The sequence below is a fragment of the Balaenoptera physalus genome (assembly GCF_965194825.1).
Source record: "Balaenoptera physalus genome assembly, chromosome: 11".
NCBI classification, from domain to species: domain Eukaryota; kingdom Metazoa; phylum Chordata; class Mammalia; order Artiodactyla; family Balaenopteridae; genus Balaenoptera; species Balaenoptera physalus.
Genome location: NC_138896.1, coordinates 89,510,030 through 89,529,792, shown reverse-complemented (window position 1 = coordinate 89,529,792; position 19,763 = coordinate 89,510,030). Strand labels below are relative to the sequence as shown.

At 33.7% G+C, this 19,763-nt stretch overlaps 1 protein-coding gene across 3 annotated transcripts in view; it reads left to right on the top strand.

The window, feature by feature from the left end:
- Window positions 1-19,763, top strand: part of TMF1 (TATA element modulatory factor 1) — a 28,336-nt gene that overhangs the window by 7,863 nt on the left and 710 nt on the right. For 2 of the 3 annotated variants that reach the window (XM_082412121.1, XM_082412122.1), the window contains 12 exons: window positions 1,518-1,623; window positions 5,818-5,960; window positions 6,341-6,507; window positions 6,803-6,959; window positions 10,381-10,473; window positions 11,187-11,343; window positions 15,032-15,224; window positions 16,070-16,139; window positions 16,374-16,466; window positions 17,331-17,432; window positions 17,717-17,869; window positions 19,012-19,137. In XM_082412121.1, coding sequence (XP_082268247.1) covers window positions 1,518-1,623; window positions 5,818-5,960; window positions 6,341-6,507; window positions 6,803-6,959; window positions 10,381-10,473; window positions 11,187-11,343; window positions 15,032-15,224; window positions 16,070-16,139; window positions 16,374-16,466; window positions 17,331-17,432; window positions 17,717-17,869; window positions 19,012-19,137 — 1,560 coding nt within the window. Of the gene's footprint in view, window positions 1-1,517; window positions 1,624-5,817; window positions 5,961-6,340; window positions 6,508-6,802; window positions 6,960-10,380; window positions 10,474-11,186; window positions 11,344-15,031; window positions 15,225-16,069; window positions 16,140-16,373; window positions 16,467-17,330; window positions 17,433-17,716; window positions 17,870-18,252; window positions 18,549-19,011; window positions 19,138-19,763 lie in introns of those variants that run through there. The other variant, XM_082412123.1, reaches the window with a different exon arrangement.

Genomic DNA, 19,763 nt, shown 5'->3' with positions numbered 1-19,763 from the left:
AACCATTAATTATAGCTGGAAAAAACTTGGGTCCTACGTTTTACCACATTTTATGTGTACTGCCATGTATGAACCCCGTGCTTAGGATCCATAGGAAATTTAAAGGTGAATTTAATTACCTTAAGTGAAGAGTTTGCTTTTCTACTGTTGGAAGACAAATAATGTCAACAAATATATAGTAGTAGGCAGTTGAATAAGCACTTTGAAATGGTATCATGGAGGGTGAATTCTGATCAGAGGAATTGAGGAAGATTTCATGGAAGACATGACAATCTTTTTTTTATTTTATTTTATTTATTTATTTATTTATTTATTTATTTATTTTAATTTTTTTTGGCTGCGTTGGGTCTTTGTTGCTGCCCACGGGCTTTCTCTAGTTGTGGCGAGCGGGGTCTACTCTTTGTTGCAGTGCGCGGGCTTCTCATTGCGGTGGCTTCTCTTGTTGCAGAGCATGGGCTCCAGGCGTGGGCTTCAGTAGTTGTGGCATGCAGGCTCAGTAGTTGTGGCTCGCGGGCTCTAGAGCACAGTCTCAGTAGTTGTGGTGCATGGGCTTAGTTGCTCCACGGCATGTGGGATCCTCCCGGACCAGGGCTCGAACCCGTGCCCCCTGCATTGGCAGGTGGATTCTTAACCACTGCGCCACCAGGGAAGTCCCAGAGATGATATTCTTACTGGACCTTGATGGATGAAATTTTGACAGTTGGAAATGGACATCAATGTTGTGGATAGTTCAGAGCATGGGCTTTAAAGATTCACAGACCTGGGTTTAAGTTATAACTCTACCACTTTATAGCTCTCTGACCTTCAAAGTTTACTCAAGCTTTCTCAGTCTTATTTTCTTATTTGTGTAGTTGAATAGTACAAGTGCCTCCCTCCCAGGATTGTTGTAAGGATTAAATGATAACGGATACAAAGCATGGTTTAAATACCTAATAAATGTTAGTTTATTTTAGCTATTTTTAGTTTCAGAGCATCATAAAAACCAAGTTTAAAATCATAGGACACTTTTCATATCACCATACTTCTCCATTGTAGTTTTAGAAGATAAAATATCTTAACATGTTTCTGCTGAATCTCTGCTTTATTAAAGTAGATCGAACCTTATGAAATTATGTTTTTCTCTCACTTCACAACATGTTTGTAAGTGCAGTGAGTTTCATCTGAGGAAAAGAAATACAGTGAAAAATGGAGATATACTAGTTGAATGTTTCAAAAATAATGCTTAACCTGTAGAAAATATGTGTAGAGATACTCAAAAAGAGTATTGTAAGTTAACTTCTTCTCATTTACATTTCCATTTTAAAACCTGTTTATGTCTGAATTCAGGTCTTCTATGTCATTTTCAAAGTTGTTCACTTACTCTTAATTAACCAAGGTAATATAAACTCAGGTTAACAGTACAAAACTTATGGATTCTTATTGAGAATGTGATTATTTAGATATGGAAAAAAATTGAAAAATATGCCCAGAATGAAAGTAATGCTTTATGATACTCATATTCTTTCTTTTTTAATTAGGAAATCAAAAATATAAAAGAAGAACTTGCTACTAGATTAAATAGTAGTGAAACGGCAGACCTTTTGAAAGAGAAAGATGAGCAGATCCGAGGGTTAATGGAAGAAGGTACGTAAAATACTTAGTTGGTTATGAAAAATATTGTGAGAACAGGAAGATACCACGTGACTAGCTGCTGCTTCCTAATGAAAAAATATTGGAAGCAAGAAAGGTTTGGACTTAAACCTCAGAAATGGTAGGCAACAATTCATGGAAGAATGGGGAGCAAGATGTAGAGAAGTAGAGGTATAATGTATGTAGCTTTTTGTTTCTAGGGATGTAAAAAAATAACTCCTTGAGAAATAGAATTTTGTGCTTCCCTAAGAAAGCTTCTAACAGTTTTTAGAGCCCTCATTTAAACCAAGATATTTGAAAGTTATAATTCTGGAGTTTATATAGTATCTGAATCTCTAGCTTGGGTACTATGTGCTATCATTTTATTGTTCTGGCATTTGATAGTGAATTTTTTCTTACATTCATGTTTTAATTTTTTAGTTATTAAGTACTTTCTGTATGAAAAGATTCATAATTAACAGGGTTATGAAAATTAAAGATTCTTCATGAGATAAAACATTACAGTTGGACATTGAATTAATTTCTTTCTGTAATGTCATAGGAAAGAAGGTAGTTTTGGAAAGGATGGTTAAATAAATTTTTCTTTTTCTTAAAGTTTTTTAGTTATAAGAATAATGCTTGCTACTTGCAGAAAATTTTGAAGTTATAGGAAGTATATGAAGAAAGAGAAAAAATAGATCATAATTCAATTTTATAAGGAAATATTAATTTCTTCTAGTTCCTTTTTAATGCATTTTATTACATTTTTAAACATAATTAAGATCATATATCTAATTTGCAGTGTTCTTTCTTTTACATTTCTCTATGCCGTTAAATGTTTTGATACCATTATTAATGGCTGTGTTAAAGTCCATTATATGGATATATTATAATTTGTTTTACTCTTCCTAAGGTTATACATTTATTTCTAAAATGTTAACATTACAAACAGTAGTGGGATGAACATTTCTGTACTTAAATCATTGCACTTAAGTGAATTTCCAGAGTAAGTGTTTGAGGACAATTGGAAATAATCACTTCATTTGAAAAAATTAGTTTTACCCAATTTTTCTTTTTCATTTATTCAGCTAATATTTAACAGTTAATATGTCAGATATTGTGTTTGATATAGTAATAAATATAACACATTCCCTGTCCTTTAGGAACTTATAGTTTAATGAGAGGGAAATATAGGTACACAGATAATTATAAAGCAATCTTAGCACTAAAGCACATGAAACACATAATTGTATCTCAAGACATTTTGCAGTCGGATACTGTCTTGTGTTACAACATTGGAGACTGAGGGGACAGCTAAGTACATGGTTTCATAATTTTTAAAGATTATTAAGAATATTAATATCAAATTTCACTTTGTTGGAATTTACTAATTTAATCAGAGAGTGAGCTGATGTTTTCTTTTGCTTAATGAACTTCTTTATAGAGAAAATAGAATGGTTTCATCTATGGGTATATTCACATACTGCTTCTGTATACCCTAAAAGTATTTTTTAACTCAGAGCTGAAGAGCTGAAAGTCTCAAAGCTGAGAGTGTGTTACAGTGAGTAACTGATTGCTTCATTACCTAGAGTCATCAACTGTTAACATCTAGCCACACCTCCTCCATATCTTTCTGCACACGCATATACTACCCTTTTGCCAAACCACTTGAAAGTAGGTGACAGATATCATATCATTCCACTCCTAAATTCTTTTTTTATCCAGCTTTGTTGAGGTATAATTGAGAAATAAAAGTTGTATGTATTTAAGGTGTACAGTGTGATTTTTTTATATATGTATATATTATGAAATGATTACTACAATCAAGCTAATTAATATAGCAGTCACTTCACACACTTTGTGTCTGTGATGAGAACACTTTTAAGATCTACTCTTCTTAGCAAGTTATAGGTGTACCATACAGTATTATTAACTTTAGCCATCATGCTGTACATTAGATCTGTAGAACATACTCATCTTACATAATTGAAACTTTGTACCCCTTGACCAACATCTCCCCATTTCCGCCACCCACTAGCCCTTGGTAACCACCATTCTGTTCTCTGCTTCTACAAATTCAACGTTATTATATTCCACATATAAATGAGATCATGCCATATTTGTGTCTGGTTTATTTCATCCCCTAGGTTCATCCATGTTCTCACAAATGGCAAGATTTTTTTTAAAGCTAAATAATATTTTATTTATATCTATATCTATATTTATATCTTACCTATATATCTGTCTATATATATATATATATCTGTCTGTATCACATTTTCTTTATCCATTTATCCATTGACGGAAACTTAGATTGTTTCCATACCTGGGCTATTGTAAATAAGGCTGCAGTGAACAGGGGTGCAGATATCTCTTTGAGATACTGATTTCATTACTTTTGGATATATATATTCAGAAGTGGGATCGGTGGATCATATGATGGTTCTATATTTAATTTTTTGAGGAGTCTTCATACTGTTATCCATAGTGGCTGTACCAATTTACATTGCCACCACTAGTACACAAGGGTTCTCTTCACATCCTCTCCCGCATTTATCTTTTGTCTTTTTGATAATGGCTGTCCCAGCAGGTGTGAGGTGGCATCTCATTTTAGTGTTGATTTGCATTTCCCTGATGGTTAGTGATGTTGAGCACCTTTTTGTATACCTGTTGCCCATTTGTATACCTTTTTTGAGAAATGCCTATTCATGTCTTTAGCCCATTTTCAAAATTGGCTTAATTGTTTTTTCGTTATCAAGTTCTGTGATTTCTTACATATTTTGGATATGAATCCCTTATTAGTGTATAGTTTGCACATATTTTCTTCCATTCTTCATACTGTCTCTTCACTTTGTTGTTTCCTTTGCTGTGCAGTAGTTTTTTAGTTTGATGCAATCTCATATGTCTGTTTCTGGTTTTGTAGCCTATGCTTTTGGGATCATATCCAAAAAATAATTCCCAAGACTTATGTCAGAAAGCTTTTCCCTTATGTTTTCTTCTAATAGTTTTACCGTTTCAGATCTTACATTTAAGTCTTTAATCTATTTTGAGTTGATTTTTGTATATGATGTGTGATGGGGTGCCATTTCATTTTTCTGAGTATGCATATCCCAGTACCGTTTATTGATGAGACTGTCCTTTCCTCATTGTGTGTTCTTGGCACCCTTGTTGAAGATCACTTGTCTGTAAATACGTGGATTATTTCTGGGCTCTCCATTTTGTTCCACTGGCCTGTATATTTGTTTTTATGCCAGTACCATAGTGTTGATTACTATAGCTTAGTAATATGTTTTGAAATAAGGAAATGTGATACCTCCCGCTTTGTTCTTGCTCAGGTTTACTTCAGCTATTTGAGGTCTTTTGCAGTTCCATATGACTTTTAGGGTTGTTGTTTCTATTTTTGTGAAAAATGCTGTTGGAATTTTGATAGGAATTGTATTGACTCTGTAGTCTACTCCTCAATTCTTCAGTCTGCATCTCTCAAGGACAAGTACATTTTTTCTTGACAAGCACAACATCATAATCACACCTAAGAAAATCAGCATTAATTCGGAAGTGTATTCCAGCACGTATTGCATCATTTATCTCAGTTGTCTCTAAAAATAACTCTCATACCTGGTTATTTGTTCTGCCCCAAGATCCAATCAAAGTTTGTTCATTGCATTTGGCCATTATGTTCTTTTAGTCTTCCAGCAATCTAGGATATCTTTTTCATGATATCAAAGATTTTGTAGAGTCCAGTTGTCCCATTGAATGCCCCATGTTCAGGAATTTGTCACTTTCTTCATGATTAGATTCAGATCAGATTTCTAGTAAGAAATATAATAGGTGATATTGTGCACCCACCACTCCATCACATCAGTGGACACATGTCAGGCTGTAGCACAATTAGTGGTGTCAAAACTGAATGTTTGGTTAAGATGGTGACCAGGTTTCTCTATTGTAAGAGCACATTTTTTTCCCTTTGTAATTTATAATATGTGGGAGTGATTCTTTAAGACTGTAAATATCCTGTTCCCACACCATCCTTCTACCTAGTAATTTTAGCATTCATGGCTTATGCTGTCCAAATCAGTTTAACATTGACTGTTACAGCATTGTGATTTTTCAAATATTCTGTCATTTTATGTCACTGGTTAGTTAAAACATTCTGTTCACATTCTTAGAGAATCATCATTATTTGAATTTATACTTTTTTGCCATTGCCAGGAGAAAAACTTTCAAAACAGCAGCTGCATAATTCTAACATCATTAAGAAATTAAGAGCTAAAGACAGAGAAAATGAAAATATTATTGCAAAGCTGAACAAAAAAGTTAAAGAGTTAGAAGAAGAGTTACAACATTTAAAACAGGTGAATATTAACCTTTCTCTGCATATATATATTGTTATTACTTCCAGTATGAACATATGGCCATGGTTTATAAAACATTTGGGATGATTTATTGAGGTATATCATTTGGGAAGAATTTTTCAAGCAATTTTATAGTGAATGTTGGGACTTCCTTGGCAATCCAGTGGTTAAGCTGCCACGCTTCCACTGCAGGGGGCGCCGGTTTGGTCCCCAGTCAGGGAACTAAGATATCACATACTCTGCGGCGTGACCAAAAAAAAAAAAAAAAAAGAAGTAAATGTTAAGATTCTTCTTCGTTATTATAATACTTGAGATTCGTGGAATACAATTATTTCCTGTGGTGTTTTTTATTGAAAAATACCTTTGTTTTTATAATATAGGTCCTTGATGGCAAAGAAGAGGTTGAGAAACAACATAGAGAAAATATTAAGAAACTAAATTCTGTGGTAGAACGCCAAGAGAAGGATCTTGGCCGACTTCAAGTAGACATGAATGAGCTTGAAGAAAAGAACCGAAGTATTCAGGCTGCTCTTGATAGTGCATACAAGTAAGAAAATGAACAAATGTGCAACTCGTTTAAAATCAGTTATCAGAGCAGGATGTTGAAGAAACACTTTTTCTATTATCTGATCACTAGTAACATTTATAAACTTACCTATATATGAACTTGTGTCTGGTTAAAGCAAGTTCAACAGAGTCCTCACTGTAGTCACTGTTTATTATGTGGTGAGCTCTTCCTCATTCTGTAGATCTCATGGAAATCTACATGGAAACTTCATTAATTTGGTCATGTAATTAACTATATTATTTTAACTTAAAAATTATCTATTTAATTTTTTAAGAGAACTTACTGATCTCCACAAAGCCAATGCTGCAAAGGATAGCGAAGCCCAGGAAGCTGCTCTAAGTCGTGAAACGAGAGCTAAAGAAGAACTTTCTGCAGCACTGGAGAAGGCCCAAGAAGAAGCCCGTCAGCAGCAAGAAACATTAGTGATTCAAGTAAGCATTAGATGAAAAATTAGTCTTTAAAATCTTTGTTTGTGCTTCTTCAAAATAAAGAATCTGTTAATTTGAATCAAACCTTATGTAGTGGCACATGTGTTACATTTTCTTTATAATCCCTGTTGGGCTTATAAATCCTGTTGGGCTCATTTTCTAAGAGTACTGGATTGTGCCAAGCTTAATCAATTGTGTGTTTTTTAAACTGTTGTTAAAGTGATGCTTACATTATACCAGTATTGCTTATTTTTGGGGGGGGGAATTTCAGACTTATTTGAGAACACTATGAAATCTAGGGATGTTCTTACCAGGGAAATGCATGAATGCAGATAAATGCTAAACATTGCATATGATTTCAGGAGAATCTGTTTAACTCCTGAGTTCATTCATAGCATCTGTGGGAGTCCATGGACCTCAAATGAAGGAAGAAAACCAACATTTGTCAGGCTTTGTCTTATAAAATCATCATTTGATAGATATTTGGGTTATTTACACTTTTAAATTTTATTTATTTTTACTGAGGTGTAGACTGATGTACAATATTATATACATTTCAGGTGTACAATGTAGTAATTCACAATTTTTAAAGGTTATACTCCATTTTAAGTTATTATCAAATATTGGCTATATTCCCTGTGTTGTACAATATATCCTTGTAGCTTATTTATTTTATACATAGTAATTTGTACCTCTTAGTCCCCTACTTCTAATTTTCTCCTCCCCACTTCTCTCTTCCCTCTGATAACCACTAGTTTGTTCTCTAAATCTGAGTGTTTCTTTTTTGTTATATTTACTAGTTTGTTATATTTTTTAGATTCCACATATAAATGATATTATACAGTATTTGTTGTTCTCTGACTTATGTTACTAATCATCCATGTTGTTGCACAAGGCAAAATTTGAGTCTTTTTTTATGGCTGAGTAATATTCCACTGTATATATACCATATACTATGTATGTATACACACACACCATATATATATATATATATATATATATATATATATATACATATATATATATATATATGTATATATATATATATATATGTATATATATGTATGTATGTATATATCTCCATTCATCTGTTGATGGACACTTAGGTTGCTTCCATATCTTGGCTATTGTAAATAATGCTGCTATGAACATTGGGGTGCCTGTATCTTTTCAAATTAGAGTTTTCATATCCTTTGGATATATACCCAGAAGTCTTTACACATTTTGGTTATTATGAATAATGCTGCTATAAACATTAATTTACAAATTTTTGTGTGAACACATATTTTAAATTCTCTTAGATATATACCCTCGGGTCGTATGGTAATCCTATGTTTAACTTTTTCAGGAACTCAAACTTTTCCACAGCTGCTGAACCATTTTATGTTCCCACCAACCATATATGAGGGTTTCAGTTTCTCTACATTCTTGCCAGTATTTGTCATTGTCTTTTTTTTTTTTTTTCCATTATAGCCCTTTTAGGGGTGTAAAATGGTATCTGACTGTGGTATTGATTTACATTCCCTTAATGATTAATGATGTTGAGCATCTTTTTATGTGCTTATTGACCATTTATGTATCTCCTTTGGAGAAATTTATTCAAATGTTTAAATTCTTTGCCCATTTTTTATTATCTTTTTATTGTTCATTTGTAAGAGTTCTTTATATATTCTGCCTACTAGACCCTTATCAAATGTAGGATTTGCAAATATTTTCTCCCATTCTATAGGTTGTCTTTCACTTTCTTCATAGTGTCCTTTGATACACAAAAGTTCAATAAATTTTGTTGAAGTCCAGCTTACCTATTTTTTCTTTTGTTGCTTGTGCTTTGGGCATCACATTTAAGAGACTGTTGCCTAATTCAACATCATGCAGGTTTTCACCTGTTTCTTTCTACAGTTTTTATAATCTTAGTTCTCACATTTAGGTCTTTTACATGTGAATATCAAATTGTTCCAGCACTACTTGTTGAAAAGACTATTCTTCCCTCATTGACCTCAATGCACTTTTGATTTAATTTCACAGGGATATGTAAAACATTTACATGATTCCAAAGTGTGAAAGCTGTATGACAAAATATATTAAGATAACATTTGCTTCCAACTTAGCCCCTCCCTATTCCCTTTCTTTGCCTGTAAATAACCATTTTATTAGTGTTTCTATTTGTAAATGCAAGAAAACATACATATCTACATTTACTTATATACCCCCCACATATATATACACACCTACACTTACACATTTGTTTGTATCTCTCTCATCCTTCCTACATAACATATAGTTTACTATTCATACTGTTTTACAGCTTGCTTTACTTACCTAATAAAACATCCTGGTGATCATTCCATGGTAGAGCATAGAGCTTTTTAAAAAATTCCTTTTTATAGTTTTATAGTATATCATTGTGTGAATATACCATTCAGTCAGTTCCTATTAATGGATATTTGGGTTGTTTCCGATATTTTGCTGTTGTAAATTACACCATGGTCCATACACCCCTTGTGCTTCTGCCACTCCCTCACTGGGATAGATAAAATATTAATATTTTAAATTAAAAATACTCGAACGTAATAACGAAAAATTGGGGGAATGGGAGATAGAGTATATGGGGTTACCATTCAAAAAATCATCACCTTTTACAAGTCCTGCCAGTTTTGTGTATTAACTTCTTGTCCTTATCTCCATGTACATATTTTTTATAATTGATATATATATATATAATTTTATAGTTTTTTCATTTAAGATTAAGTTGTACATTTCTGCATGTTTTTTATGTTCATTTTAATTTTTATTGGGTATATTCATGTTGTGTCCACATTTGCAAAAATAAATTACTGCTAATAGATATTAACAATATTTCTTGTTTTGTTTGTTTTTGTTAGTCTAGCTAACAGTGTAGAGAACATCTTTGTATGTTTACAGATCTGCTTCCATAGAGTAAATTCTCAGGACTAGGACGATCAGATGAGAGAATGTAAGAAGTTTGACGATTATGTTGCCATAACGCTTTCCAAAAAGGCTGTAGCAGTTTACAACCTGTGCAGCTGTGTATGAATATAGCAGCTAGTTTTTATAGCTCATATAGCTCCTATCACATTCTGCCTTACACTGCAAACGTTTATGGATGCATTGTCTTTCCTCCTATATTGTATGGCAGTGGCTGGGCCTTGTACATATTTATATGCTTTGTGTGTGTGTGTGTGTGTGCCTTATTGAGCTTTCCTAAGTACATATTGAATACATATGGTTCGGGGATTGCCTGAAGAATGGGATGTGTGGTAATCATACGTAAAAGCTCATTGGATAGTAAAGAGTATTATACGTGAACAGTAAGCCAACACAATACAAAGTTTGTAGTTAGCAGGAAGTTATAGATAATATTGTGATGTTGGTTGTGATAGTGTTGTTGGTTCTCCTAATACAGGTGGGGGACCTTAGGCTGGCACTGCAACGTGCAGAGCAAGCAGCTGCCAGAAAAGAGGATTATTTACGTCATGAGATCAGTGAACTCCAGCAGGTACTGTTAGAGTTTCCCTAAACACAAATCTGAGATGCGTTTTTCAAGAAATAAAAAATGACTCAGTGGGGTGATGTTCTTAGAGTTGAGAAGATTACTCCCATACTTATCATTTGCTGTATTTTTGTGGCTTATGTGAATAAAATCAGAGTGGGCACCTTAAAAATGTAAAAGAAAAGCCCTAATTTTGTTTTCTAGAAAATAATTGTATCATGATAGATATGTAGTATATTCAGTATTGTTTTTTCATTTGTAATGGCCGATTTATTAATTATTATCAGTCTCTGATTACTGTGGGGCAGATAAGCAATGCCTAGTTTTTATGCTACTACTCTGTTAATTTCAGTCAATGAACATGTACAGGAAAAGGGGAAGGAAATGCCCCTCAGAATGATCTTTCTGATTTTATAAATACTTAGAAATATTTGGATGAGGAGGCAACTACTGGGAGGTTTGGATGATACTCTTTATTATCTTAAGGTATTCAAAGGCTGTCTTTATCTTAGAAATGCTCTGTAAAGAAGCATTTATTTACTCTGTTGTGCAACTTAACTGTAACTTAAGGATTGAATAGTTAGAAAATAATTTAATAAAAAATCATTTTATCTTGGAGAAATACTTTTTCCCAGAAATCTCTCATAAAGTTTCTTTGCTAGCATTTTTAGTGTTTTTATTGCTGTCAGTAGTAATGACTTAAGAATGTCATGATTCAGAGACTCCAGGAAGCAGAGAATCGAAACCAAGAACTGAGTCAAAGTGTTTCATCAACAACAAGACCATTGCTTCGACAGATAGAAAATTTGCAAGCAACTCTAGGGTCCCAGACGTCATCATGGGAGACGTTAGAGAAGAATCTTTCTGATAGACTTGGTAACTGCTTTAGTTCTTAAGCTCAATGTAGAAGCCCTTCTATCTCGTTTTAGAGTTAGGGTAATGGTATGAAATTGAAATTCACTTGATCTCATGGTTTCATTTTGTGTCTAACTTGTAGATTTTTACCTCTTCTCCTCTTTTACATTTATTTTCTAATACCTTAATTGACTCTTTCAAAACATTCCTTACACGATGTGTCTGGTACTGTCTAAAATACTTCCATGTCATTCTTACATTCATTTTTACAAACTATTGTGCTCAACTGTTTTCTTGTCCATTGCTAAGTCTGACCTCGTTCTAGCTTGTCTACAGTAGTGTAGGAAGTAGAGATCGGATATGATTCTAGTCAGTGGTAGAATTCCAAGAGCAGAGATAGGTCTAAGTTAGATTAAGGTCAAATTCTAGTAGACAGATGCTGTGGAGTCTTAAGATTCCATATTTTGCTTCTTTACAGAAATGCTCTAGGTTGCCCTTCTGTGCTGTTAATAAAAAGAAAATTATTCTTCTAAGATATTATTCAAGCACAGAATATGTACATATTAGATATCCCAGAAGCTAGCAAATGGAGAAAAATTCCTGTGTCCATTCTATGCCTAAAATTAACTGTAATTTGAGAGACATCGTGGTGTAGTGATAAAAGCAGACGTGAATGGGTGTCAGGAGACTTGGACTCAGGGTTTTTATGTTTTGTTTTGAATCACCCAGTCAGACAGTCTGGAGCAAGACACTTACCTTCTCTGGACTACACCCTGAAAATCATGAGGGGTGAACTAGATTAGTGGCTTTCAAACAGTATTCAGTAGATCCCTTGTATGTCTTAGGGCTGGCTGTCATGGTGAGAGGGAAGCTTGATAAGTAAGCTGCTGGGCTCCCTCCAGGCTGCTTTAATGAAAGTAGTGCCTCCTTTATCTTTTTTTTTTTTTTTTTTTTTGCCCCTTGTAGCTCCATGTAAGATTTTGTCTGGAAATAGATTTATCCGCTCAAAAAGAAGGATCACTGAACAGATGAACCTTCATATATTGTTTAATTTCTAGGTATTAATTTTAGGTCTATCATTTATCTTGGACCACTTTTTGAGACCCATTTGTTATGAAATATGAGATATCTGAAAATGACACCTTCTGAAACAAATATTTAGCAATAAAATGAAAGCAAGAAGCCATTATTTTTGTGGCTTTTAAACTGGAGCCTACACAGCCTCAGGGATATGTGGTATTGTGCTGGAATGTAGGCAAAGCCACAGGACAAACGTACTGTATAATGCTATAAACAAGAGCATAGATACAGTATAGAACGGAATTTATAATGTAAAATAGAGATATTATTAGGTCTACTTTGGTGGCGAAAAAATATGAAAATTCTTGCCTTTGTTAAATCTCAGAATTTTATCCACTAGTCCTTTTATTTTAATTGTAATTGTCAATTGAGCCAACTGTAGATTCATATGCAGTTATAAGAAATGATATAGAATGGTCCCTTGCATGCTTTCCCCAATATCCATATGTTAACACTTTGCAAAATTATAGTAGAATATCACAATCAAGGTACTGACTTTGAAACAACCTTCTGATTTTATTCTGATTTCCCCAGTTTTACTGGTACTCATTTGTGTGTATGTATGTATATGTGTCTTTGTGTGTATTAAGTTTTATACAAGTTTACCACTTGTGTAGGTTCATGTATCCATCACTACAGTCAAGATATTGAATAGTTCTAACACCACAAAGATCCCTCATTTTGCCCTTTAAAATCATACTTAGCACCCTCATGGCCCTCCCTCCCTGTCTCAAATCCCTGGCAACCACTAATCCTCCACTTCTAAAATTTTGGAATTTCAAAATGTTATGTAAATGCTGAACTTCGCTGGCAGTCCAGTGGTTAAGACTCCGTGCTTCCATTGCAGGGGACATGGGTTCGATCCCTGGTTGGGGAGCTAAGATCCCACATGCCGCATGGCACTGTCAAAAAAAAAAAAAAAAAATTTATGTAAATAGAATTGTATAACATGTGACATTTTGGGGATTGGCTATTTTTGCTCAGTGTAATTTCCTGGAGATTCATACAAGTTCTGGTGTGTATCAATGATTTAGTCTTTATTGCTGAGTGTTTTTCTTTTTTAAAAAAAAATATTTATTTATTTATTTTGGCTGCACCGGGTCTTAGTTGCGGCATGAGGGCTTCTTAGTTGCAGCACGTGGACTTCTTAGTTGCAGCACGTGGACTTCTTGGTTGTGGCATGCGGACGCTTAGTTGCGGCATGCATGCGGGATCTAGTTCCCTGACCAGGGATCGAACCTGTGCCCCCTGCATTGGGAGCACGGAGTCTTACCCACTGGACCACCAGAGAAGTCCCTGCTGAGTGTTTTTCCATGTATGTAGCACATCTTGTTTAAACGTACCTGACGAAGGATGTGTGGGCTGGATCTAGACTTTGTATGGATAAAGCTGCTGTGAACATTCATGTACAGGTTTTAGTGTGAACTTAATTTTTCATTTCTCTGGATAAATGCCCAAGTGTGCATTTGCTGGGTTGTATGGGTAGGTGCATGTTTAGTTTTTTAAGAAAATGCCAAATTGTTTTCCAAAGTGGCTGTATCTATGAGAATAATCCAGTTTCTCTACATCCTTGCCATCATTTTCTTTCAGTGTTGTCCCTATTTTTTCTTTTAGTCATTCAGACAGGTGTGTAGTGACGCCTTATTATGATTTTAATTTGCATGTTCCTCATGAAAGATGGTGAATGTCAGTTTATGTGCTTATTTTCCATTTGTACATCCTCTTCGGTGAAATGTTTATGTCTTTTGCCCATTTTCTAATTGGATTGTTTGTATTTTCACTGGTGAGTTTTGAGACTTCTTTATGTATTCTAGATGCTAGTCTTAGATAACATGGTTTGCATTTATTTCTTCCAAGTCTGTAGCTTGTGTTTTCATCTTTTTCACATAGAACAAAAGTTTAAAATTTTGAAGAAGTCCGGTTTATCAGTTTTTCTCATTACAGCTCACGCTCTTTGTGTCAAACATAAGTACTCTTTGCCTATCATTAGATCCTGAAGATTTCTTCTGTTTTTTTCGAAAAGTTTTATAGTTTTTTTTTTTTCAGTTAAAGTATAGTTGACTTAAAATATTATATTAGCTTCAGGTGTACAACAGTAATTTGACATTTTTATAGATTATACTTCATATAAAGTTATGATAAAATATTGACTATATTCCCTGTGCTGTACATTACATCCTTGTAACTTACCTATTTTATACCTGGTAGTTTGTACCTGTTAATCCCCTTCACCCGTTTTACCCCTCCCCTCATTATATTTTGTTTTACACTTAAGTGTGTGATCCATTTGAGTTAATTTTCATATACTGTGTGAAGGTTAGTTTGAGGTTCTTTTTTTTTTTTTTTTTTTCCTTTGACTATCCAATTGACCCAGCACTGTTTGTTGATTCACTACTCTGTTGATACATGACTCCACTTTCAAATTAAAATATTTTGGTGAAAAAAATGATAAAGCACATATAAATTAAGATTTTTTTGTCTCTGTAGGCAGACCTGCCTTAGTCAATGAGTACTTACAGTTTTAAGTGTGGCTATTTGCATCATTAAAAGTTTGAAGTCAGAATCTACTTGGTATCTTGGCCTCTTGAATGTATGTAAATGTGATTTTTCTTTTTTACCCTACAATCAGGTGAATCCCAGACCTTGTTGGCAGCAGCAGTTGAGAGAGAACGTGCGGCCACAGAAGAACTTCTTGCCAACAAAATTCAAATGTCTTCCATGGAGTCACAGAATTCTCTCTTAAGACAAGAAAACAGTAGATTTCAGGCCCAGCTAGAATCAGAGAAAAATAGGCTAAGAAAACTAGAGGATGAAAATAATAGGTGAGCATGTTTCTTGAGTGTTATTCTTGGTAGTTTCATGACATTTTAAAGCACTTTAAAAACATATGTTGTTGGTTTTTAGCTTAATTGCACTGAGAACTGAAAATACATATTTTTAGTGTTTAAAGTCAGAGTCATTAGTTAATAGGATATTATACCAAGATAGGACCAGGATTCATTGAACCTTGCATAGGCTCTTGAAATTGGGTGACATGTTCTGAATGTATTTGCATTTTCCAGAGAAAGGATTCATTGCTTTAATCAGATTTTTTAAAGGAGTCTGTTACCACAAAATAGTTTGAAGACCACTCACTGGAGTTATTTTTATATTACAGGGGTTTAAACATTGTTCCAGTCTTTCTAAATAAATGTCTGGGCTCTTTGGAAACCACAAGCTATAAAATCCATCTATGTGAAGTTATATTAAGGCTGTGATTAGGGGTTTTATCCTCTGAGTTCTTCCTTGGAATTTTACTTTAAAAAAAAGTAGTCAAGTAAAAATGATTCATGAAGTAAAATATATGAACTTTTGCAGACATTTTCATAGACTTCCCTAATAAGCCTTTGTAGGATCTGAACATATTGTAGAATGGTGGTATTCAAAATTCTCTTTAGAAAAAAAGTCTCTTTTTAAATGAAATCTTAATCCAGGGAACCAATAAATAAGATACATGAAGTAGTAGTTCAGTTTTTGAATAAAACCCAAGTCATCTGGAAAATACAGTTGGAAAATAAAGCTGATAATAAAAATGACTACTAAGTATGTAACTGGAGTTAATAAAGTAGTGAGTTTTTAATAGTCTGTACTATCATCTTTTTTGTTTTAATTCCCTTTGGCTTAATAGGTACCAGGTTGAATTAGAAAACCTAAAAGGTGAATATGTAAGAACACTTGAAGAGACAAGGAAAGAAAAGGTATTTCGATTAGTGTTCGCTCACCTCTTAGGGCTTCCATTAGAGAATGGTTGGGGATGGTAGTGAACTAATGAGATGACAAGATAAAATGGGTGATGTTTCTGCTTTTGGAACTTGATCTTTAGTAGTAAAACAAATAGGAGTGTATACCTTATGTTCCTAAACTTTGAGATTGACTTATGATGATGACTTAGTATCACAGAAAGTATCTAACTGTATCTCTCTCTCCATTAGACACTGTTGAATAGTCAGTTAGAAATGGAGAAAATGAAAGTTGAACAGGAAAGGAAGAAAGCAATTTTCACTCAAGAAGCAATAAAAGAAAAGGTATTAAATTTTGTTTTCTTTTTGATGTAACCAGTTAGTAGCTGTTGTGATTAATCATTAATTGTTTTGTAATTTTAGCTACACTTTATAAATACCATTTCTTATGTCTAAAATCAATAGAGTGATGAATTCTAGTAGTATAATCAGTGTTCTGCTCAGAGTGGATCCAAAGTAGTTTGAGATTATGCAAAGACATCTGTGATTTCTAGGATTTGAATGACAGAACCTCTTGCCCCTTTTAAAATGAATTTTTGTGGTCTCTCACTGACACTGATGCACCTTATTTGGCCCATAGGCACCTTGGGAGTGAAACTGGTTTGTTCACTTTCTTTCTGGTTAATGGAGGTAATTTTTCTAAAGTGAGTTTCCTATATTTAAAGGATTGGCGTATACTCGGTAGTAAGCATAATACATTAAAACTACCTGTATGTGCATTGATTGAAATTACCTTTTGAATTTATTTGGTTTAAAAAAATACAGTAAAAATAAAATGGATAAGCCAGAAACTTTATGGTTTGTAAATCTCATTGGTAATCTTATTCTAAAGAATAGGTTTAATTGATGGTATGTTATATAATATGAAGCAATTAGTTCATATAATTGTTCCATTAAAAACATTCTCATTCCATTAAAAATAAACCAAATTATGTTGTTATAATATAAATGAGATGATTTGACCAAGTTTGTCTACACTTTTAAATTACTAAATATTGTGCCTTTGATAAGACTTAAGATATCTGTAACATTTTATGAGGAAATTAGAATGAATCTTTGTTGTCATTGATCCTAGAAAACTTTCTTGCTTTTTTATTTATCATTTTACTCTTTAATCTGAACTGAATTTTTTTTTCTTTACACCTTAAGGAACGGAAGCCATTTTCTGTTTCTAGCACTCCCACAATGTCACGCTCAAGTTCGATAAGTGGAGTTGATATGGCAGGGCTACAAACATCTTTTATGTCTCAGGTGATGTTTTATTTCTTACACGTGTTTAGTTCTTAGACTGAATAATGATAAAGAGAATGTGCAGATAGCAGTTCGACTCTCACCGTGATCTTGCTATTCTATAGGCAATTTATCTGCGTATTTGTAAGGGAGTGCTAATTGCACTGAGGAAATAGAGATGGTTTTCTGCCTTTGAGAAAGTCATAGACATTTTAAAGTAAGAATTGACCAAACCATTTTGTTTGACACTTATGCACAGTCTGTAGTAACTGAATAACTATATATGCTTTCTTTAATTAACACAGGATGAGCTTCATGATCACTCATTTGGACCAATGTCTGTATCAGCAAATGGAAGCAATCTTTATGATGCTGTAAGGATGGGAGCAGGATCAAGCATTATTGAAAATCTACAGTCTCAGCTAAAGCTAAGGGAAGGAGAAATTACTCATTTACAGGTATTATAAAAATTAAATGTGCTGTAGAAGTAAATGAAATTTTGAGGCCCAATGAGTAGCACCCTTCATTTCCACCTTCATTCTGAACAAATTGAGAAAATGAAATAGTGACACGTGAAGCCCCAAGTAAATCACATATATTAACGATAAAGGTTGGTTGGAGAAATTAGCCAAGGATGAAAGTTCAGTGGGCCTTCTGAGTGCCAGAATTTGGGAGACTGTCACAGGAAATGCTTGGCTGGAGTAGGCCACCCCGTGTGCAACAGCCTGCCACGATAAGACTTAGAGGCATCTAGGAGCAGAGAGCTCCTTGCAGGCAGCTTTTTCCAAACACGAAAAAAGGGAAGTTGCTGAGCTGAGCATAGCCATTTTATTCTTCCCAGATTCTCCGCTTAGGTAAGTTGCTCCAGCTCCCCCTATGAGGAGAGAGTAAAGGTGATGAGAGAGATTAGAACTATAACATCCTAGACATGAAAGGAAACATGGTGAGTGGAGCATCCTCCCATCTTATCTTGCTTTTCAGAAACTTAATGCGGTGACAAATGTTAAAACGTTTTACCTGTTTTCATTGTTAAACTTGATACACTCGAAAGTGGAACTTTCCTCTTCTATTTTTATTATATGATTTTAGTTGAAAATATTACTGTATTAAAGAAGATGTCCTTGAATTGGAAGGAAATAGATCAGAATAATCTTATTACCTGTATGTTTGTGTAGCCCACTGTTACGCTTAAGGGCACAAACGAACTTCTTTGGTAGTTGATGTTAGATTCTACCAACGTGACCTACATGGTTGGCGCTACATTAAAGTTTGTTTTTATTTCTCTGGGTTTTTGTAGTAATTTAGCATAACTGAAATATATGCTGTTTCCTTAGAGAAAAATGTAGAGTTGCATGTTTCAAACAGATGATTAAATTTTCTTCAGTTCTTTATCTCTCATAGTAAACCCTATAAATGGTATACCTTTGAGGAAAGTTGAAACCGTTTTTGTGCCTCTATTTCCTTTTACCAGGAGCTAGCTTATGGTTATATGTTCACATACCTATTTCTTAAAAAATGGCACATTAAATATGTTTATATTAGTGGGATTATTAAACAAGATATATTTTGATTTAAATCACTTCCTGGTAATGTTTCTCAGCTAGAAATTGGCAATCTAGAAAAAACACGCTCCATAATGGCTGAAGAGCTAGTTAAATTAACAAATCAAAATGATGAACTTGAAGAGAAAGTGAAGGAGATACCCAAACTTCGAACTCAGCTAAGAGTAAGTATTCTTCACTCTTATTTTTAGTTTACATAAAACACGTACGTATATGTTAGTGTTTTCTTTGATAATTAAAGAGTACTAATATTTGAGTGAAGAACTTTAAAAATGAATCTTATCTTGCTTGTCACATCACACATTCAGAGTAATGTTCACAATCATGTTTAGTCTCAGCACAGGAAAATAACTAGATTTCATTTGGCCAAGGCTCATTAATAATCCTGAACTTTTGCATGATCTGAGTAGTATTTTATTGATTGATGTTATATGTATCCTCACAATTAGCATATTTGGTATTGGAAGTTGCTCTTAAGCCATATATGAGAATAGATTTTCTTTTGACTTTTCTTGTGGGGTAAATGCCAGGTAATACTTAAACCACAGTGAACCATAGAGACTGAAATTTCATCAAACATGCTGAAATTACTGGGACAAAAGACAGATTAAGCTATATATGGGGAGAATTGTAGATTTAGTGAAAAGATATGTAAGATTAATAGCCATCTGGCTTATTTTGTTTTTTTTATTCTTTTCTTCCAACAGACCGAGGTGTGAGTTTAATTTTTATGAGAGATGACTATATACTTTTATTTAGATTGTAATGTCTTTACTGGTGGCTCATTTAT